Source organism: Perna viridis, chromosome 4, assembly GCF_037379345.1.
Source record: "Perna viridis isolate PV_CMFRI_1.1 ecotype Kerala chromosome 4, ASM3737934v1, whole genome shotgun sequence".
Taxonomy (NCBI): domain Eukaryota; kingdom Metazoa; phylum Mollusca; class Bivalvia; order Mytilida; family Mytilidae; genus Perna; species Perna viridis.
This window is the reverse complement of record NC_142448.1, coordinates 6609900-6634005: the sequence shown is the minus strand read 5'-3', so window position 1 is coordinate 6634005 and position 24106 is coordinate 6609900. Positions and strand designations below refer to the sequence as shown.

Below are 24106 nucleotides of genomic sequence, written 5' to 3'. Positions count from 1 at the left end.
GTTATATAAATTCCATTTGCCAATCAAAATCATCTTAACAAATTTTAGATTTCGCAGGAAATCAAGGTTGTCTCCCTTTTCACAGAGTGCACGAAATTTGAAAGGGACAAATATCGTACGTTTCTGCAGTATCAGTTGGACCTAGATATAGGTATTGCAAAACACAGGATAAATATGGACGGATCTGTTGACTATTACTTATTCTGTCACTTCCTCAACATTTTGCATTGCACTTCAGTTTTATAAATATAGTATGCTGTCTTGATTTTGTTATGTCTTTTTTTCTTCTCTTTAACTTCTGGGATTAAATATAACCGTAGCTCTGTAATTAAACAAATTTACAACTGTCCGAAGTCTCACATTGTCATGTGGTGGGGAACAAGATCTTGTCCTTAAGTAATTGACAAAGCATTCAAATTCAGTTAAAGTGCCCTAATAATAGTTTCATCATATAATTATTCAAAACTGTGCTTCAAATGATATCATTCGACAGATAAATAATAAATACACAACACAAACCAAGTGCTGAAGGGATGTTGCCACAGATGAATGGAAAGTTGACAATGCGGAATGAAAAGTCATCACGTTTGTCGTAAAGATTGGTCAACAGTTTTCATTTACCACCAATCTCTACGTGTCTAGGTCAAGATATGAGGCTGACTTTACATTGTCTGTAGTGTCCTTTATTTCAAGTTCTTTGGGATAGATGTGATGTACCAAATCCCCAAAACTAGGATTGTTTAAAGAAATATGTTATCTATATAGCTGAGAAATTGAAATTGATTGTTGGTATATGCTCAAAGGTGCATTATCAAATATTTTATTGTAGTGATGCTTGATTTCAATTTATATTCCTTGTTTTCAAGTGATCTGAATAAAACAAAAACACAAAATAATTTATCTATATCAGTTCACGAAGAAGCTAGCATATCGTTTTTGTGCTTACTTAAATTTTTGCAATGATTAAATCATTTTTGAATGGCTTTTGCTTTTGGAAAGGTATTTCTATCTTTGTTTAGCATTAATTTAATATTTCTCGTGACAAGTTGTCATGTAAAACCATTTTCTGTATTCAAAATAAACAGTTTATGAACAAGTGAATTACGTTACAATGTTGTAAATTACATTACACCGTAATATATACCAATGCTTGATTTATATATCATACATAGCAATATCCTATTGTCATAACATCTTACAATACATCTATTCTCCGATTTTAAGTTAAATTAAACTGAAAATTAATCATATCTAAATAATTGCTTTTAAAAGAAATTAAGCACACCTATGACTAGAGGGAATGTTTACATCAGGAATGCCTTTACAATTGTTCCCGCGTCAAAACTTCCTTTCTAAAGATGCCCGTATAATAGGCGATGTGACTAATATTGATTTATAGTTAATTTGTTCAGAGAACAGTGTTTTTTATCCATTTAAAAGAAATTACTGTAATGTGATTCCATAAAATAACATAACTTGTGCTTTAACAAGGATGTGAAAAATATGTAGCACCTGAAAAATCTGTTTAAGCGTCATTTATGACTGACATTGGTGTGTGTATAATTAAGAGTATGGAAAGTTTGCTACTTCCATTAACAGATGCAAGAGACACTGTAATGTAATTCACAATTAAATGCACATTTGGTAAAAAGATAGAAATCATGTATTTTTTCAATAAAAACGTTTTCCTTTATGTGTGAATCATTCATTTTCGTATTGTTTATTATTTTATGTTATTTTTCCTCACATAGATGTACCATATGTGTCAGTTACATTTTCATTACAAAATTGTAACGTAATTCACTGTGTTTCATGGGACATCCGTATTATGTGGAAAAAAAATTTAAACGTTTTCAATGTAAAAATAACTGTTAAAATTGTGTTTTCTAGCCATTTTTTCCCCTAAAAACGTTTTGGGCGTTCTTCATTTGGAGTATTTTATATTTTTCTATGTATTTTTTCAGGGGAACCCTAATTTGTGACATAGGGTTTTTTTTTGAGAAAATAGTAAATTATATGTCAATTAGTCTATCCTTGTATATGGTCTCACTAACCACTTCCGGGTCAAATGGCCACCCCCCTATGTAGTACCAAAAACACACTGAACCTAGACATATGCATTGTAAGTGCATTATTTGTGTGTATTATGATTAAAAGTAGTCAAAATAAAGCTGAGAATGTGAACTTTAAAATCATATATGTAATTAACTACAAAAGTGTATGAATATTGTTTACATGTGTGAGTAATTTGCCTCCATGCTGTCAGTTAGCAGAACAGGTAAAAATGTGGATTTTCAGTATTATTTATTCAAGTAAATTTTGTGAAGAATTTATACTATGATCGTACCATTAGCATAATGATTTTGGAAGCCTTATTTTCCAAGCTTCGCAACGGTATGCAGCTTTAAGATGTCATTTGTCCTGGGAATTCACAGTGAGACTTTGAAAATTACTTTTTTAACATGTAAAGTAATGGAAACGTTAGAAGTGGTTAGTGAGACCATAAATTAAATTATGGCATATTTCAGAGAAATGCATAATTTGAGGAAAATTGCCTTTCCTGGTCATTATTTCCATTTTCCCATAAAATCAGTATAGTGATATTGGTAATCTGGCTATATTTTAAGATGTGCATTGTGCAAGGTAATTTAAAAAACACCATAGCAACAAGATTTTTATCAGTAACAGTGACTCATAACTTGACGTCATCCATGAAATACACAACGTCACTGCTTGGGATATTCAAAGTACTCAAATAGTCACACAGTAATGAAATAGGTATGATATAAATTGTTGAAATCTGTTCTTTTTTCATAATGATAAATGATATTTACTATTACAACTTCTTGAATTATCATAGATATCAATTTGGTGTGACAAGTTAGTTAAAATTGTAATTTTTTAGTAATTTAGGGAAAATATCACTGAGGGGCATGATATAAAAATGACCATTTCTTTGTAGTCCTATGTCTTATTTTGATAGTTTTGGTCTTATTAGACTCACAATACCACAAGCTTTCATAAAATGTAAAAACAGAAAAACATAAAAACTCATAAAATGTTTTTAAGGTCTCACTAACCACTTCCGGGTCAAATGGCCACCCCCCTATGTAGTACCAAAAACACACTGAACCTAGACATATGCATTGTAAGTGCATTATTTGTGTGTATTATGATTAAAAGTAGTCAAAATAAAGCTGAGAATGTGAACTTTAAAATCATATATGTAATTAACTACAAAAGTGTATGAATATTGTTTACATGTGTGAGTAATTTGCCTCCATGCTGTCAGTTAGCAGAACAGGTAAAAATGTGGATTTTCAGTATTATTTATTCAAGTAAATTTTGTGAAGAATTTATACTATGATCGTACCATTAGCATAATGATTTTGGAAGCCTTATTTTCCAAGCTTCGCAACGGTATGCAGCTTTAAGATGTCATTTGTCCTGGGAATTCACAGTGAGACTTTGAAAATTACTTTTTTAACATGTAAAGTAATGGAAACGTTAGAAGTGGTTAGTGAGACCTATGCCAATTGGTGGATTATATGTCAATTGAGATATAATATGTCAATTAGTGGTTCTCCCTAAACTGTCCAGTTTCCCATTCTGCGATATCTTAGTTTCATGTTCACACCATTTTTCTTTTTCTTTCTACCAAAAGAAAGAAAGAAAGAAGTATTGAAAACAAGTTACCTACACCCCACCCTCTGATTTTTACTAAAATGAAAATAATTCAAAATTAAATTCATTTTTAGATTAACCTATTACAACTTTTTTGTTTTTGAAGATAATTGAATATGATCTTCAGTTTACAAATTTTATATTTTTGTGCATTTGCGATGATTATTTCAAATTATTTCATCGAAAGGGGAAAAAGTAGTGTAATAAATAAGTGGAAAGATCAGGTAATCTTGTTCTCTGCTGCATGATTGTTTCATCGATCAACTGGCTTTCTTATCTCTTTAATTATAGGTCTCTGATATAACTAATGTTTTATTAGCCCCAAATAACTTCCTCCACTTATTGGAGTACACCAATGCTATAATTGGTTTAAAATATAATCATCTCATTATTAATTAGCAGGAACAGTAAAATTTTAGAACGATAGGTACAGAATAAAAAGTACATGTTCAATTCTAAAAAGTAAAACGGTTCTAAGGATAGATTTTGATGCTATACATGTATATACAGTGACAAAAAGTTAGAAGGTAAATGACACTTTCTGTCTACTAGTTATCACATATATATTACAATAGATAACAGTTGCAAATAAGCCAGTCATGATCATCATTATTTCATCTGTTTATTAGGGGATGACCATTAGATTCTTAGAGGAGGGGTGCTTACAATTTTTTCAGGTCAGAAATTTTATTTCCCACCTGATGCAAGTCAGATTATTTATTTTCATCGTAACCTTGTCTAAATTATTTATTTTCCATACTCATAAAAGAGTCCAGATAAGAAAAATATGTGTTTTGGGTTATACTTTGTATATCATAGCATGTATTACTTTTAATGTTTATTATTCAAGACATAATTTAATGAAGTTCATTCTCTATAATACAAGGCATAGTCTCTACTATATCTGACAGGTGGCATTCCTGGACCAGAAACATGTCCCAGAGATTTACGTGGAAATGTTGCGGGGGACAGATTTGCATATCTACATATGTATATGAATGAAATCTACAATCGCATTATTCAACTATCGGTACACGTTACCCCAGTAAAGTCATTTATGTACAGAGGATTCCACTCAATTGCATACCTAATTATTGCATATTTCTGTTAATTGCATAGCACTTTTAAGAACCAAATTTCTTTTATGTTAAAAATATCTCTTAATTGCATAATTTTGTCCAAAATGTTATTAAAAGTGACACTTTCTAGCCTTAACAATGTATTTTTAACAATTACTCAATTAAAAGGTGTAGCTAATTCAACTGTTTGATATTATGTTTTTATAGTAAAATTAGTTGCAGGATTCTCACTTCTCCCAAAAAATTGCAAGTCCCAGCACTTCCTTTCCACAAAAAAGTCCTGTAAGGAATCCAGAGAGTCCCAAGAAAAGTGAAGGGTTTTATGTTGTTAGCTTGTACTGCCAACGGTAGCGAACTGATTTTTTTAGCGTCTGCACCACGTACAGATAACAAGTTTGTTCACCTTCTTCAAATTTCTCCAACCAAGGAAGCATTTTCAGCCATTGCATATAGAATATTTTAATTTTCTTTGGTGTACTGGCTGTACCAGAACTAAATTCTTCCTCTGCATTGTCCAAACGAGGACGAGACGGCCACCTTGTTAAGTCGTCTTCAGCCCATCTTTTTCGACCATTGAGAAAAGCTTTGCATTTACCCGAGACATTTCTGATTTAAAGTATGTTTCAAATATACCCTATATATATATCCTTATTTTAATTATTAGTGTGTTCAATGATTTCAATCTTTGATGGATGCCGACCAATATTTCCTCATGTATAAAAAAATAACCCTTAACAAACCTTGCACACATTGTATATTATTATTATTATTTAAAATATTTGTATAGCGCATTATATAATATTACATATACTCTAAGTGCCTTACATACATAAAAATAATACACCATATAAACAATAATATGTAGATAATATAAATTAAACAAAAGAAGGTAAAAACAAGTGAAATTCAATTTAAAATTCATAGAAAATTTATCCAAAGTAAAAATCTATTTAAAAAATAATTTAATTAAAGGATATCTTTACTATTGACTAAAATATAAAAAAAATACTTTTAATGAAATTGAAATTATTCTATAAAAGAACTGTAATGAATTAGCAATAAAATTTAAAACTTAATATGATTTTATAATAAAATATTAAATAAGAATCATGAATTAAAAATTTAAGCAAATTAAATGATTATATCAAAATAAATATAGATAAATAAAACAACATAGATATAGTTCATCAAAAATTAGGAGTCTTAGAATGTTCACATGTAATCCGAGTAAGCCAGTCTAAAAAGATGAGTCTTAACACTTTTTCTGAATAGTTCGAGTGATGTAATTTTCCTGATGTCACTGGGCAAACCATTCCATAATGTGGCAGCTGATTTATCGAAGTGTCTTTCACCATATGTTTTTGTTTTCACTCTCCGTTTTTTGATAAGCATTTCATTCTCAGATCTAATTGTCTAGATGGAACATATAAAGGGAGCAGTTTCTTCAAATAAATTAGGGCGTGGCTGTGTAAAACCTTAAAAGCATACATCAAAAGTTTGAATTGACATCTGTATTGAACAGGAAGCCAGTGTAATCTCTTTAGAACCGGTATGATGTGTTCATGTCTTTTAGTCCTCGTTATCAAACGTGCAGCTGAGTTTTGGACTCGTTGTAGTTTTGAAATATTTACATTGTTTATGCCATATAGCAATGAATTTCCATAGTCAAGCCGGGATGTTATAGGCGAGATGACTAGCGTTTTACAACCATCTTCCGAAATAAAAGGTCTAATACATCCAAAGTTCGGTCGAAAAATACACCAAGGTTTTTAACGAAATTTGCATCGCTGACTTAACATCCATCGAAGGTTAAACTGTAATCTGAGAATTCTCTGAGTCGGTTCTTAGGCGCGAAAACTATAAGTTCTGTTTAATCCCTGTTGAGTTTTAACATGTTGGATATCATCCACATGCTTATATCGGACACACAGATTTCTAATTATGTTGAAATGTTGTCCCAATTTTGAAGTTGCTCAAATACAAGATACACCTGGGAGTCGTCTGCATAATTATGATAGTTCATGCCTTGGCGCTTGCTGATTTGTCCTATTTGTTTTGCGAACATGCAATACTTACTGGGGCCAAGCACAGAGCCTTGCGGCCACACTTGAGCTTCATCTTGTCTGATTTGACTGATTCAATCACTATGCGCTGAGTTCTATCACTTAGGTATGATTTTACCCAAAGAAGTGCATCACCTGAGATTCCATATGAATATTGAAAGCGTTTCAGAAGAATCTGATGGTCTATAACATCGATCAGTCTAGCATGATAAGGACTGCAGTTATTGTTATCGACTGCTAACTTGATGTCGTTGTGAACCTTTAGAAGTGTTGTTTCGGTAGAATGGTATGAACGATATGCCGATTGATGATCATCATGTAGGTTGTTCGCATCTATGTGGTTTTCAATGCACGCAGGAATCACCTTCTTGAGAACTTTCAATAGTATACAATGTCTCTGATGTGTGTCTTGTCATCAAATGGACTTTTAATTTTAATGCAATACTGGACAGTTAATTAACAATAAATAAATATTTTACTATTCTCTGATTATTTTTTAACATGTTATATTTGCCGATAATACCACACGCTAATCATCTGAGCCGTCATTTTATTGTGTCAACGGCTTGGATTAAAGTTGGAAAAATTAACAATCAGACCGACTTCATGTTGAGTAATCTTGTAACTAGTGTAGATTTAGGCAATGGGATTGAGAATTTTCTCAAGTCCCCTGGACTCCCCTGTTGTGATTTTCAAATGAATTTTGAGGGTCAGGGACCCAGGAGCTTACCCTACCGTTGCACCTGGTCCATGCTATAAATTACATGCAGACCTGTATATTTAGCCTGTCGTATTCCAACTGGTACAATATTGGCCAAAAAGTAAACTCTTGTGAAGGGATAATGAAGAGCCTAACCAGTTTTATCTTACTTAGTACTGCATCTTTTACGTACCACATTGAATTGTTGATTTTTTTTTTTCAGACAAAAAAAAATGACAGACACAGAATCAAAGGTGTCTGCAGCTGCACATGACAAAAAACCAAGAAAAAGAATGAAATCCTTATATGGACAAATTAAAGACCAGGTAATTACATTTTGTTGAAAATAAAAAAAAAGGCATCTACCAATATGATAGATATCAATGTATGTTTTTGTTTTAGGCAATTCTGTGTTGTGTTAAACCATACATTTGAACCTAACCGCAATAATTCAGTTTTACCAGAATTAGAACCTTCCTACATTTCCACCGCTAAAACAGAAAATCTACTGCTCTCCAAATATTGTAACTTAAAATCTTGGTCACCATTTTTTATTTACTGAAGAAAAAGCCTGAGAGGATTGAATAAAACATTTCTGTTTGAGCATTTTAATGTGTATATATGTAACAGTTGTAGCTGTTGTAATGACTTTTTAAAATAAAATTTTGATGAAAATTTATGTAATTTGGGGCTATTCTGTTGACATTTTTTAAATGTAATCATTTTGAATCTGTATTTATGTAAAAGTAGCTATTGTAGTGATGACACTTTTAAAATGAAAGTTATTTTGATAAAGTTATCTATGTAAATGCTGTTCTTGTTATGTAAATATTGTTGTTAATAATTAAATAAAATCATTAATTACTCTCAAGTGTTAGTCCATCAAAAGGCAGTGATAAAATTTAAGGGGAAATACTTGCTAATTGCAAGTTGAAATTCAATTTTGCTAGTAGAAATTATTTCCACTTGCTAAAATTTGCTATTGGAATTCTATATGTAATTAGGGTTAAGTCCAGAAATAACCCCAAAAACTTGAATTTAGCAAGTGTAAATTTTCAGTACTTGCTAAATTAAGCTAGTGGAAAAAATTCTGAAATTCAATCGCTGAAAATGGTCATTTTAACTATTCAAATAGAGTATTCAGCATTTTTTTCTCAAGGAAACACACTTTATGCCAGGTTGTCTTAAGTTTTACACTTATTTGAATTGTTACACAGCAAAAAAAATGCTGAAAAAAAAAATCCAGTTTTCAAACGAAATTTCCAGCTGAAAAATAACAGATCTCTAGTTTTGACTTCATCACTTGTATGGTGTTAATGCATTTTCTAAACCAACTTGAAGTTACAATGTACATGCATTGATGTTAGACCTCTAAGGACCTGGCTGTCTTCCTTGGAAATGATCCCTCTCCTACAAATTAGACCTCTAAGGACCTGGCTGTCTTCCTTGGAAATGATCCCTCTCCTACAAATTAGACCTCTAAGGACCTGGCCGTCTTCCTTAGAAATGATCCCTCTCCTACAAATTAGACCTCTAAGGACCTGGCTGTCTTCCTTGGAAATGATCCCTCTCCTACAAATTAGACCTCTAAGGACCTGGCTGTCTTCCTTGGAAATGATCCCTCTCCTACAAATTAGACCTCTAAGGACCTGGCTGTCTTCCTTGGAAATGATTCCTCTCCTACAAATTAGACCTCTAAGGACCTGGCTGTCTTCCTTGGAAATGATCCCCCTCCTACAAATTAGACCTCTAAGGACCTGGCTGTCTTCCTTGGAAATGATCCCTCTCCTACAAATTCAAAACTGCTACTGTAGAATTTGTATTAGAGAATCCATTGTTTTTGGTTTGTGATTGTGTTATTTTCTTTTGAGTTTAACAGTTCTTGCAGGTCTTTTTTTATAGGAATGTACATAATATCAAAAGTTTACACCAAGATACTTTAACAAACTGAATAACTACAAAAAAATCTGTCCTTTAAAGCTGTTCAATGTTGGAAATTTGTCTAGTTTCGCTTAACATATTGCTATGAAGGAGACAGACTTGGTATAAGCTATGCTTGTTTCTGAATCCATGTCTTATTACTATTATGTTTTGTAATTTATTGTAATCAAATTATTTCTGAATAAAATATGTTTAAACTAACATATTGCTTATATTTTTAGATGGAGTTTTACTATAGTGATTCTAATTTAAACAGAGACAGATTTATGAAGAAACAGATTGATGATACTGAAGATGGATGTATGCTATTGTATTTAGATGAGTTTGTTAATTTGAATACATCAGCAACTTCTTCATTTTTAGACCCCTAGGGCCATGTGAGCTATTACGATCACTATGTGTCCTTCGTCTTTCATCTTCCTTAAACTTTTTCTAACATCTATTTCTCTGAAACTACATGAAATATTGTAACCATACTTTGCATGAATGTTACCTAAGGTATTTTTAACAATCCATGTGTGGGGATTTTTGATCTAGTGGAAAACTTGGCTAAAGTTACAAAAATATACCATAGGGGTCAAATTGCAGAATTTTGCATATAACTCAGAAACAGTTGGGTTTAGCTTAAAAATAATCCATTGACTTGGATTTTCCCTCCGAATTTTACATTTTCAACTTTGAGAATCTTCTCTTTTGAAACTACTGGATGGATTGAAAGTTAGTGTGAATTTTTCATAGAACATGGTGTTGTTAATAAACAGAATGTTGATTGTTTTCAACTGCTATGACAGAACATTACATCTCTACATTATTTCTCTCTACTACAAAACTGATATTTTGTACATCAATTCAAAAATAAAAAAAACATAATAATGTCTTGTTCATTTTCTTCTGAAAATAAATTAAGGTTGTTTCTTTGTAATTTCAGTCCATGATTTATCATATTCTGTATTTTTCAGATTTGTCGCTAGACATGTTTCTGAAGTTTAATAAGATAAAAAATTTAACATCAGACACCAGTGTGATCGCAACAGCATTGAAGCATTCCAATCTGTTACAGGTAATTATAAAAATAAGGGAGAAGATACATGTAGCACACTAACATTTTGTGATTGTTTAATGTGAGAATTAGGTACAGTCAGGGATGTTCTAAAAATACATAGCTCTAGGGTAGCTCAACATCTAAAGCTTTTTAATGAATAGCTTTTTTTGGAAGGCCTTGACTCTGTTAATAAATGATACTGTATATTCACACCTATAAGTAAAATTTTTTAGGCTTAAAATTCAACTGCTGGGAAGGGTGAACCAAGAAAATTTCAGCTTCAAAATGTCAAGAGCTTGATAATTGACACCAATATTTGCACAGCCATTGACTGCAGTGTTAATTGTAAATGTTAGTTTATTAAAGACTGTCTTTATCTTCTACCTTTTACTGCTACAATTAAGATGCAGTAAAAGAATATTTATTGTTTTGTGTTTATTTTGCCACAATACTGGCCTTTTTTTGTTTTTATTAATATTTCCAACTCGTCCATTTTGTGTATTGAATTTTACCTGTGTTCACTCATATAGCCAAAACCCAAAGATTCAACAGAAACATGACTCATTAATGTAGCATAATTTGTGACAAAAGTATTCAACATTTTAGTTGGTTATAAAAATTCTTTTTATGGCATTCTTTTTTCTTTTGTTAAAGCAACTTAACTCGCTGAAATATTTTCAAGAGTATCATAAACTTTCTTCATTGTTCTTTCTTGTTCCTTGTATTTATAATTTTTAATTTAGGTAATTATTGTACAAAAATTAGCATGAATGAAAAAATGCAATAATTAAAACAACTTGTATGGCTTGTCAAGAATTGAATTACTATTATAGGGCATCATGCTTTTGAGCCAATTCATGAAAATTCACAATTTCATTTGTGCCGTAAGGTGCTATTTTCCAGGTAACGGTTACTGGTAAAAGTAGATAAATAATGTTTCAAGTAAAAAAAATTAACAATTTCTACTCATAAAAACTGTAAGCCTAAGATGTAGAACCAGGGACTATATAATACTAGTAATCTTAAGTCCCTTACTGACCTGTAAATGATAGTTTGTAGTAAACAAACATCTGAATGATTTGGTCATTTTATCTACTTCTTGTTTGGCTAGATATATGCGTTATCACACCATGGATGATTTGAAATGAAAAATTTGGCGTTATTGAGTGATTGTTTATCATTATCTATAAAGCCTGATTGGTTGGAAGCAACATTATGAAGTTTATAACATTGTTCTCCTGACACTGTTGCAGGGATAGAAATTAGTTTGGTTTTTACTCTAGACAGCAGGGCTAGGCAGATTTGAATCCTTCTAGACCTGAAAAGAAATGTTAAGCCCAGCAAATGTTTGACCAGTGTATTGTCTTTTTTCTTTTGTTTGTTGAAAAGGTATAAATTTGTAGTTAGATAGTTGTGATGTCTAAGAGTTTTTCTTTGTCATTGATTTGACATACTTTGTTTAAATACCAGATATTCACCCATCTTTTTGCAAAACAAAAATATTTTTAAATTAGGAAAAGTACACATCTATTTAGTATTATATAAAAAAGAAGGAAATGTGGAATATGTAAGAGACAATAACCATATTATGCTTCACCTTGTATAATTGATATTGTTTCTTAGGGATTGCAACTACCAAAAATGAATAAAAGATGGTTGACTATCTGAAATTTAAATATGTCTTCCATCTTAAAATAATATAGACTTTGATTTAATAATAATTTTATTTATGACTCTGTTACATTTATTGTTTATGTATCTCACTTATATCTTTCCTTTTCTTTTCTTCGGGTTTAGAAACCCCAGGAATATGATTCCATATTATGACCTTCACATTCTACTTCGATCGTAGTCACTAATTTTATAACAGGCGCGAATAATAATCCGGTTATTTAAAGTGCTTTTGTGATCAGCTAAAAGAAATAAAAAATCGATGTAGGAATGGAATAAAAAATCTGGAAGTCAGCACTTGTAAATTTCGTTTAGACGCTCGGTCCAACACAATTCAAATTTGTGTAGACTGACAGCAAACTATCTAGACTCGGGCTATCGGACCTATACTAATTTCGAACCCTGCTGTGGGTGTTGTCATAGACAGATGAAAGCTAGAATTTCCACCAATGAACGGTCAAAATATTCCCGAGGAATCATGGAGTAAAAGTTTAATAACTTGTGATAGTTGAATATTGCAAAATATGAACTCATTATTTTATTTCAAAATCATAACAAACTCAAGTTTGTTTGATATTTTGCCATATTCACCTTTAACTTATGATGAAACTATCAGTATAGTGCTTTTAGGATGATTTTAAGATGACTAAATACTGTTTTATGTTGTAAATGAAATATAAGTGCTTTAACCTTTACATTAGATGACTTATCCTGCTCAAATTCCAACCTCCACTTCCCTCATGGTGAGCCCTCATGGTGAGCAGGGGTATTGATATTGATTATAATGTTGGCAAAATAGAGGATATAACTACAATGTATATTATATTAAATTCACCTGTTATTGGCACAGATTAAATAATTTTTTGTCCACATCCGCCATTATTGTTTACAATTTAATATAATATGATTTGTGATGCAAATGAAATACGAATTGGGGGCAAAAACAATGGGTCACTATTTCAACATTTATTGATGTAACCAAAACGAACAAGTACATTGTAATTAAAGAATGTTGACATTGCAGCTGTCTGTCTTATACATGTTAGATTTATATATATTAATTATTATAGTGCAACCTGATTTATAAGTAGATTACAACATAAATTTCAATCAGCCAGCCTTCAAAGGCTTATGAAGCACTTTCAGTTTAAAGTTCAAATGTTAAATAATGATTGTGGTACTTTTAAGATCTTGTGCAAAAGTAATTAAATGAGCAAGATAATTAAATTAGAGATGGAGTCTGAGATTGAATGTTTGAAATGTCAATATGTTTCACAATTTTCTTTACATCGACATGAAGCAATGTTTTAATTTTTTTTTTATTTCATTAAATCCATAGAGACTTATGTTATAGGGGACCAAAAACTCAGTTAACAGAGCGTTTCTTGTTATTGAATAAGCAGTACACTTCAGCATGAAATGGGTGTCATCTTCTATCATCTGGAATACTTTGAGAGCGTCCAGTTTCAATTTCCAATGTGAAAACCTCACATCTCAGTCTTGCTTCAGCTGATCTTTCTTGTCTCGATAGTTTCATCCAGACATACAGTTGCACAGTGTTTGTAGGTTTTGAGTTTCGGCATATTCTTCGGACTTTGTCACCATTTAACATGGTGTTTGCGCAGCATTGATTCCTTGACAATACCAACTATTAATTTATCACTCAAACCATCAGTAGTCTTGGATGTGAATAGTCATATAAAGGCCACTGCTATCCATAATCAATTTCACCTAATTAGAGCATGTGTTACAAAACTAGGTGGCATAAAAATATCCCTAAATCACCTAGAAATTAGGGGCAGACACACAGTCTGAGGACGGACACACAGTCTGAGTTATAGACACAAAGTCTTGGAGTTTAGAAATACAGCAGACGTTTCTTACCTTTATTAACCGGAAGAGACCACACAATTCGGTGTTATATAATAGCAGCAAATATATTCCTCCTATAATGGGAGCACCGTACGGTACTGTCATCACTGTCATCACTGTAACACATGTATCTCTATGATTTGTGGAAGAGTTGTAGTCCCATAATAATGTTCTGAATGGTATTTTGTCTTTGTGCATTTTTCACTATTTGGCAACATCTTCACTATTTGACACTGACTAGGTATGTTTGGATGGGATCCAGCCCATCTTTCTGGTAATGGCTGGTATAGGCTTGAATTTTTTTCAGCTCATAGAAATGATCTAATGATCTGTTTTGTAATTTGTGTAATGTATCATACAACACCAGAAGCCCAATATCAGTACTACAGTACAGTCAAATAACTCAGTAATGTATCGTAGTCAATGCTGTCTAGTTTGTAGTATTTAGACTTACGTGATCTGAGACTACGAATTCTGGCTGCAAGCAGTTCATTGATGCCTGTGTTAAGGTTGAGTGTTACGCTGAAAATCCAAGACAGCGATACTGTTCAGAAAGAGTAATCTAGTGGAAATCAAAAGAATGTAATCCAGGGACAAAGACATGGAAAACAGACAAACACAACAAAGAACATAAAGTAACTAAAATAATGCATAAAAATAACAAAAGCTGAATATTGTAAAGGAGTTACACCTAATATGAAGTTGTATACACTTTAGGAGAGGAGGCTTTCTTCTATGTATGATTTTTGTCTTTTCAATATTCACTTTTAGCACCCACCTTTTTGACCAATGATCGACTACATCAAGCTGACTCTGTACATGCAGTAGGTCTCTTTCAGTTCCAGCTATCAACACAATATCATTGGCATACAATGATGAATTTAGGCAGAAATCATCTTTTAATCAAATTACATAGTTTATTGCATTAATTTCCGGCACCAAGTCGTTTATGATTATTGTTTATAGAGTGGGAGCCAAAATGTAACCTTGCCAAAGTCCTTTCTTGATTGAAAACCAGTCTGTTAGTATTTCATTTATTCAGATGCAGCTTTTCAGTCCTGTATACATGCTCTGTAGTGTTTTGAGCTTGTGCCTCAGTACAGTATGATTCATAGTCAAAAGCTTTCAACATATCAACAAAGCACAGGAATGTATCCTATTTCGGTTTTTTTTAGCTCACCTGGCCATAGGCCATGTGAGCTATTGCCATCACTTGGCGTCCCTTGTTGTCATCATCGTCGTGGTTGTTAACAATTTCTTCAAACATCTTCTCTGAAACTACTGAATAGATTTGCATGAAACTTATAATGATTTTTCCTTAGAGTATCCCGTACAAAATTACTTGTTTGATTTTTTGATTGGTTTAAAAACATGGCCACCATTACAAAAAATAGAACATAGGTGTCAGGCAGCAGATTTTTGCATATATCTCCAAAACTGTTTAACCAAATTCTGTTAGGTTTGCCAAATTTTGACAGGATAAAAGTATTCAGCATGATGAGATCTATCTGTGGTTAAATTTTTGTGAAAATCTGTTGATTCATGTTGGAGTTATTGCCTCTTTGAACGCTTTTTGCTGTTTTTGATGGTATTACTTTCAAAAATCTTCTTCTCAGAAACTACTTTACAGAATTCAATGAAAGTTGGTATTTTTGTTTTTTAGGGTATCCTGCTCAAAGTATAGTTTGGATTTTTAATTGGTTAAAAAACATGGCCATTGTTACTAAAAATAGAACATAGGGGTCAGACAGTAGTTTTGTGCATATATCTCTAAAACCTTTAGGTTTAGCTAATATCTTTCATTTGCTGAAATGATAAATGATACTTATTATAAGGCCTACAGAAGTCTCCAGGGATCAAAGTTGTCAGAAGAATCCATGTAAGAGTTATTGCCCTTGAGAGGAGAAAAATGACAGGTTTTTTTTTTTACAGTTTTCAGCTAATATCTTGAAAACTATGACAGATAGAATGAGACTTTCAGTTGATGAAATGATCCTTATGATAAGTTCTACCAATTGTCGGACAACTCTTTGTTAGAATTATTACCCTTGAAAGACAAAAAATTAACAAGGTGAGCAATTCAGGCTCCTGGGAGCCTCTTGTTCTATTTCACAGTATATTGCTCAGTGTAAACACATGATCTTAATTTCCAGATCCCTTTTGTTCTTCACACAAAATATTGTATGTTCAAGATCAAGTGGTTTAGGATCAGTTGTGGAAATAGGAAACACACTATCCACGATCTGAGTCAATGGTCAGTGTAATGCTAATGGAAACCACAAAATCATTTAAATCAAAAATAAAAATAAAAGCTGTATATTACCCAGTAAGTTTAAAAATATACTAACATTTACACTACTGCATGGAACAGTACTATTCAATGAATATGTTATCACTGATCATTTCAGGTAAATGAAGATGGTACAAAAGTAAAGAGGAGCAAACCACTGAGCTGTCCTAAAGATATTGATGAAAGGACAGTTTATGTTGTATGTATGGGCATAGAAAAAGTGAATTGATGCTTTTATTTTGTCTATTCAGTGTTCATGATTAATAAGAAGGTATGTGATGAGAATCCCAGACAATTTTTTATTCTTGGTCATGCTGATATGTTTGGTTTTTTGTGAAATTTGTGAGAGAAAATTGGTGTACATTACTACATGTATTAGTGATGGCTTCAAGTCTGATAAATTTGAGTTAAAGAATGAATTGTTTCAGAAACCATGCATCAAAAGGGCATGTTATCAACTTGTTATTTGGAAAGTTAATTTGTCCTGTGAATTGTCAGGGAAAATAAAGTCACACAGGTGTTCTGTTGTAGTAGGACACATTGGTATAATGTAGGACTGATTTCTATCTAGAGAGCTATTTAAATTACTTAGAAGCAGACACAGATTTGCATTGAAAACAGTACCAGTCACTTTCTATTTACTGTAATACCACAGCAAGAATTTTGTGATTGTATATTGCTGAGTGCTGTGATGTAGACATCAGTGTTATTACATATAAGTACTTTGATTCCATCTGATAACTTCAATAATTGAACCTATAAATAGATCTACAAATGTATATGAAGTGTTAGAGCACTCTTCCCTATGGAAAGGGTAAGCTGATTTAAATATTGCCATTTATTCAAAGAATTTAATTCTAAGTTCTTTGGTCTTTCATTAGAACAAAAATGACTAGGCAACCTGGACAATTTGTGTTTATCTTTGACAATCAATGATCAGACAGGTTAGTAATAAAAATGAGATTTAATTGTTTATTTCAATTTGATTGATATAAGAGGGGAGATTAATGTGTAGTTTTCACCAAAATACAGATCAGAATGCAAAAGACTATACTTAAACTAAATTTAGCATATGTAGACAAAAAAAGCATAATTTTCATAGGGAATAATATTTAAGTAGCACTCCAGCTAAGGATCATGCAAAATGTGATTCATGGGTAAAAAGCCTACCTATTTTTATTTTTGATATTTTGTTTGAAATGTCATAGTGAACAGAAATTAACATGTGGTTTTTCATATAACTCACACTCTTAGGAGATAAAAATTATATAGAATGCACTGTAGATTTCAAAATGAAAGGAGATAACTCTGTAAATGATGCTCAAATACAATAGAATCTTTTTGGATTTTCAATGTTGATTATCCCCTAAGAGCAGGCAGATTTGAATGAATAATCAAATCATTTCAAAGAATAGACCTATAAAACAACTTAATTACAAAAATAAAAATATGTAGCCTTTTTTGGGGTGTATCACATTTTTCAGATTTTGCATGATTCTTATAAAGACGGCGACTTAAGTTCAATCAGGAACTTAGATTAACTTAGCCAGCACTCCACAGTTTAGTTTAGTTTCCCACTTTTGGCTAGGGATGAAAAATGACATAAATGGAAACCGGTGGTTGCTATAGTGATTAAAAATGAAGAATCTATTGTTGATAAAACATTTTCTGAAAAAAGGGGACTTTTAAAAGTATTTTGCAATGTTTTATATATTTTCAATGTTGAAGGGGCTTTTTTTCAATGACAATTTGGCTTCATTGTGAAAGTGAAAGTAAGTCAATTTTTCACCATGCTAAATTTAATAAGTGGATTACAAAGTGAAATAGCTCAAAATCTAACTGGCGATGCCCATATGAGGAAGGGGTTTTCGAAGGAAAAAGTTTGAACAGTTTCAGGGGATGAAATAAAAATTGCAGATATTTTGCAGGAAATTTGATATTTTTAAATCTGATTTTATGAACTTTTTTGCAAATTTTCGCATATTTTTGCATGGTTTATATGGTAACCCTATATGCTGTGGGTAATTTTTTTCCAGAAAATTTTTACTGCATCCTGAAGGCCTTGGCTAGAGCTATTTCTAAATATATAGATTTACAGATGCTTGACATTTTTTTAAAGTGATAAATTTTTACAAAGCATCAGATTACAAGACCAAAATTAGGCAGTTCTACAATACTGTGGAGTGCTGGCTTAGCAGTAAACAGGCAAGGCCTGAATTTATGTTAAAATATCAAGCAAAATATTTTGTCCAAGTGAAAAAATGCTAAAATATTATTTACAGCAGAAAAATTGATTTACCTTTAAACTTGTAAATGGTTATTACCTTTTCCATCATTTTTTTATGGAAATCTTTAAGTTTTGGATTTTACCCTACAGTTGGATTTTTTTGTGGAAAGGGAAAGTCTCATGCATTACTTGCTGGGTATAACCCATATTGTTAAATGGAGATGTAGAAACCAAAAAATAATAATATATTGACAATAAAATTGGCTTAATGGTTATTATATGTGCATGAAGCTGCAAACATGCTTCTTTTAGACATAAGAATTATAGTTGTGTTAAAATATAGTTACAGGACAGTGTTGACCAGATAAGAAGTTAAGAACGAACCATCTTGACTCTACATATGGTCGTCATCGATATAATATACAGTGTCCAACATACGCAACTTGAGTAGTTTTTGCCCTTCACTTTTTATACCCCCCCCCCCCCCCACTTAAAAAGTGGGGTTATATAGTGATGGGGTTGTATGTTCGTCATTCCGTCCATAACAAATATTTCTGTCACAGATTTTTTGGCTTCCACTGGAGATAATGATTAGATATTTGGTATATTGCTTACACATGATAACTTGTACCGTGTCTGCCCTTTCCAGCTTTCTAGGTCATCCACTTCCTGTTTTTCGAGCAACATAATTTTTTAATGTGAGGTGTTGGGAAATTTTACGTTGCATGATTCTTATAAAGACGGCGACTTGTAAATTTCTCAGCACCCATAAGAGGGAATGATTAATTTTTTTTTATATATGACTCTAGCATGATGACTTGTACCCTGTCTCCTCTTTCAAGCTTTCTAGGTAATCTACTTCCTGTTTTTGGAGCAACTTACAATTTTTACATGTGCAATATTGGGAAATTTTCCGTCACAAATTTTGAAGCACCTATTTCAGGGAGTTTTTACATTTTTTTTACATGTGAGGATGAAGTAGTTTTGAAAAAGGCTAACAATATCACTGTCATGTTACTTCATCCTTCTGTCCTCATCATATTTCCAATAATATCAGTCCCAATTCTTACCATGTGGGGTTGAGAACCATGGTACATCATACATTTTATAAGTCATACAATAAGGACAGACCAATGGATGGCTTTGAGCTGACATTTTCATCCCTGTGGGGTTGCTGCCTCTTTGACATATTCACCATATCCGTTCTATAATAAGTATTAAACATGGACTTGATGGTTGAATAAAATAGCACCCGGAAAATCTTGTTTTTAGAAAGACATGAATATTGAGATGAAATATGACAACTTACAGAGATAAATGGAGTAACATTATGTTCAAATTTGTTTTATTATACACGAACATGTAGTAAGGATTGATTTTCATTTTCAGAGACATTTTACATGGCAGTGATCAAAAGGCTGTAGTTTTGTCTGAGACTTTATTGTGTATATACATTTTATATCTTAAGCTCATTGTTTGAATTGGTAGTATGTAGCCTAAATTCTAGTAATTCTGTTCTAGTAAAGAACTTTGCAGAGTATTCATAATTTTAAATAGTGGGAAAGAAAATGGCCCATGGATAATAAACAGAAATAGTGTCATGGTGAGGGAAATATACAACAATGTAAGTTCTTGAACTTGCCAAAACATAGCAAATGTTATTTGATACAGAATTTTTTCCGTTTTGATGATATGATAAAACTGTCCAAAAATACCGGCATGCACTGTAGTTGAACTTAATTTAAAATCAGTCTTTTTTTTATTTTGAATTTCATTGATAAACACAAAAATATTCCCATTCATTCCAATTCAGTCAATTCCATCTCGTATAGCTTTGCTTTTTCTGTACTGGTCACAGTTGTTGCACATCCTATGTACATGATTTTCTTGTCTTTGGTATTTAATGTGATGCAGAATGGCCGAAAAATACCAAAGACAGTAGTATCTATATATGAAAGGGAAACACCCTTGTTGTTCAATAAGTGTAATGCATTATTGCTACAATCACATACAATAACATTGTCAGAGGGTGTTCTTGTCATTCCAGCTGGTGTAAATGGATTTAGGTCATTGTTGATGTCTGGATGCCCTGTGTAGTTGTTCAGTACACCACCAGTTGGTTTTAGAATTATAACATGGCCGCTGTCACTACTTGATATATGATCTCTTACAAAAATATTCCCATTACTCACACTAGCTGAAGGTCTTGGTATAGAGAAGAGTCTTTCACCATGCTTGTTGTATTCCCATTCTGCCAGATGGTTACCATCAAAGTCCATGACTATAACAACTCTTCTTCCTTGAATAGGAAATGCATTCCCTGGACTTCTGGCTCCTACAATAACCTTGCTGTCTAGAGTTACGTGAACGGCTATGATGAAAAGGGATCCAGCAGTGTACTTTGATTCCCTGATTTTACCAGTTGATCCATTCACAAGTTTCAGTATTGGTGTCCTGTCTGCCAGAAGCATGTCTTCACTTAGTGGATGTAATGTTTCTATATGTGTAATCCTTGTCATCATCTTTTTGAATATGGTCTTGATGAAATGTGTTTGAAGTAGAATTTTAGCTAATGTGCGACTTTGATTCTCAGCAATAAAGAAATATTGTTCAGAACAAGCTATGTAATGACAACATTCCATGTCTGAGGTGTATTCTCTCTTTACTCGCAGTTGTAGATTTTTCTTGATCTTCCCTTGCTCAGTTGTCTCTTTTAGCATTCCCATCATCTTTTCAGGTAAGTGTTCATATAAAGGTACGAACTTCAGCATTGATTGAGGACTTGAGAAGCTACTGACAGGAATCTTGCATTTTACATTACTTAACAGGATAGGACTAGAGTTAAAGAACTCAGAAGCATCTCTGGTACTTATAAGAGTCTCTGATTGTCTCTTTTTCTCAGCAAAATGTTTTCTTGTTTGTGAAATTTTCTCTCTTTCTTTGTCTACACATTTGCCAATTGAGTCTATTCTGTCCTTTATATCTGCAACAAGTCTGTCAAAATATTTGTCTACATCTTCCTTATAAATTTTTCTTTTAGTTTCGATTTCTTTCAGTAGATTTGATTGTGCTCTCTCTTCATGTTCTCCAATTTCAATTACTCTTCTTTCTTCGTTGTTAATTTTTTTTTCCTGAAGTTCCAAGTAAGTAATAACATCATTAACTTTTTTTGATAAGTCATGAAAGATATCTTTTATTTCTTTAAATGAATGTCCATCATGTTACACAGCTAGGACAAACTAACTTCTCACAAGTGGTGCAGTGAAGACAGCAGGGTTGTTCAATATGAATACTACATGGAATATTTCTGAAATCCAGCTCAGTAGTAGTCCCTATCTGTCCCACCTCCTTTATATCAATGACTTTATGATGTTTAGCATTCCTGAATTTAGGATGAACTTTCTCACTACACTTGGTACACATCAATAAGACACACTCTAGGCATTTATATGTCAGTTTTTGTTCAGTCTCACATAATTGGCAGATAATACTATCCTGGGCTCTTACTACTGATTTTGAGAAATCCATTTTGAAAATTCTAATTCTACTTCCTTGTCAATGTATAGAATAATCGAACAACTTTAATGTTTAAATTTAGAACAGGTAATTTCCACTTATCATGATACAAATATGAAGAGTTGTCTATTGATAGTGGAAAATCTATGTTTTTGAACCATTTCATCAATAAATATTCTGAATTAAAATACTGCAGGGGTCATGAAAAAAAATTTGCGTTTCAGGACTACCAGTATTTTTAATGCACAATTTTTTTTTGCATAAAACTTACAAATGCATACAATGTAATTTATTCATGCCCTGTGACGCTGTTATCAATCATAGTTTTGATAACAGTATTTTCATTCATATGCAGTTTTTTTCTTTTCATTGTTTGATGTTATTTTAAAGTTGTTACCGTGTACAATTTGTTTTCACTTTAATTACTGAAATGTTCCTTATCACCAATATAAGGTTGGTTGATATTGACTTAGATGGGTTGTTGCCTCTTATGTTTATGAATTACATGTAGGTACCAAAAGGAGATGTATAAAAAAATTAGGATAAATTGCTTATCCAAAATGGGTTTTGACCAATTTTATTGAAGTTTCTTTTGTATATCTTTATTTTATATCTGGCTTAGTCTGTGAAAGTATTATTGATTCATGAGGTACCAATTATCATGGTTTTTGTGGGTTTGGTAAACCATGAAGTTCTGTTCCCAACAAAGAGAAAATTACCCCATTCTTTGGTATGATAGAGTCAAAGCCACGAATTCAAGAATCTACGAACTTACTCTTTTTTCCTAAACTAAGAAAATTGGTACCCACAAATAAAAATGCTTTGACAGTATGTGATATAATGAGAATGAATGTGGTTAATATGTCAAAGAGATAACAACCATGGGATGAAAAATGTGAACTCATTTTTTATGTCAAAACTGGGTGTGCAGTAACCTGTAAAAATGTATTTTGTACCTTAGTAAACCAAACAACTGTCTAAACCAGACAATTTTTAAAATCAATGTGTTTTGAACCTTTTTTTAACCGAACACCTGTCTAAACCAATTATAAAGTCCAAAGGTAGTTCTATTTTAGACAGGTTTCATTAGAAAAAAAATAGTTATCTACACTTTGTTTACAGATAAATTAATTTGTAGTACTATAGGATTTCAGTATGTTGTTTGTAAATTTGTCAGGAGTATAATTTTTAAGTGGAGATGTCTGTTAGACTCTCTACCATCCTCTGTTTCAGTTAATATTTTATATGGTACCAGATCTTTCTCTATTTTATAGTGATAATGCACTGTCATTTAATGTGTAGTTCATTTTTTTTGTCTATCCCGATGCGTCGCGAGGGGACATAGAAATGCCAGGCATCTGTCCGTCTGTCCATGTTTTCCACACTTTTTTTGGAATGCTTTTATCAAATAAATTTGTTCTTGATATGTGGCCTTAGTATGAAGTATGATGACTTAACTTTACAGTTGAATGATTTTTACTGAAGTTATGGCCCTCGGACTTAGAAAATTTCAGTGACTTTTCAGTTTTCTCGCATTTTTTTTGGTAATGCTTTTACCAATTGATTTTATATTTAGCATGTAATCTTACTATGAGTTACAGATTAAGTATGACTTTGGTTACGGTTGAACGATTTTTTGCAGAAGTTACAGCCCTTGGACTTTTTTTGAAGTTTTTCATACTTTTTTTTTGCGGGGGACATTTGAGGGCTGTTCTTTTATTTCTTCCCCATCACTTGGCATCCATCGTAGTGGTTTGTTGTCATTAACAATTTTTCAAAACTTTTTTTTTCAAAAAGAATGAAAATAAGCATAAAAGTTCTTTAGTGCACAAAATGACTGTTGTGATTTTTAATCCATGAATAGATATGGCTGCCTATACTAAAAGTGCAACTTAGGGGTCATCAGACAGGTTTTTGAAAAAAATTCCAAAATTGTTGCCTTTAGCAAAATTCTGGTTCAGGTCGTGAAAATGCTATGAAAAGCATTTCCAGCTTTTGACAATTCAGTTAATTTTATTCTA

The 24106-nt window shown here is 32.2% G+C and overlaps 1 protein-coding gene and 1 pseudogene across 1 annotated transcript in view; one reads left to right on the top strand and one right to left on the bottom strand.

Annotated features, from left to right (window-relative positions):
• The first annotated feature begins 59 nt into the window (after positions 1-59).
• The window catches only part of LOC148618658 (la-related protein 7-like), a 34643-nt gene continuing 10596 nt past the window's right edge, over positions 60-24106 (top strand). Inside the window, exons 1-5 of the mRNA XM_088577774.1 lie at positions 60-151; positions 7750-7852; positions 9689-9767; positions 10427-10527; positions 16461-16541. Of these exons, the coding sequence (XP_088433900.1) occupies positions 7760-7852; positions 9689-9767; positions 10427-10527; positions 16461-16541 (354 nt within the window). The 5' untranslated portion in view covers positions 60-151; positions 7750-7759. The remainder of the gene's footprint in view (positions 152-7749; positions 7853-9688; positions 9768-10426; positions 10528-16460; positions 16542-24106) is intronic.
• LOC148618659 (uncharacterized) lies at positions 19994-22130 on the bottom strand (annotated as a pseudogene).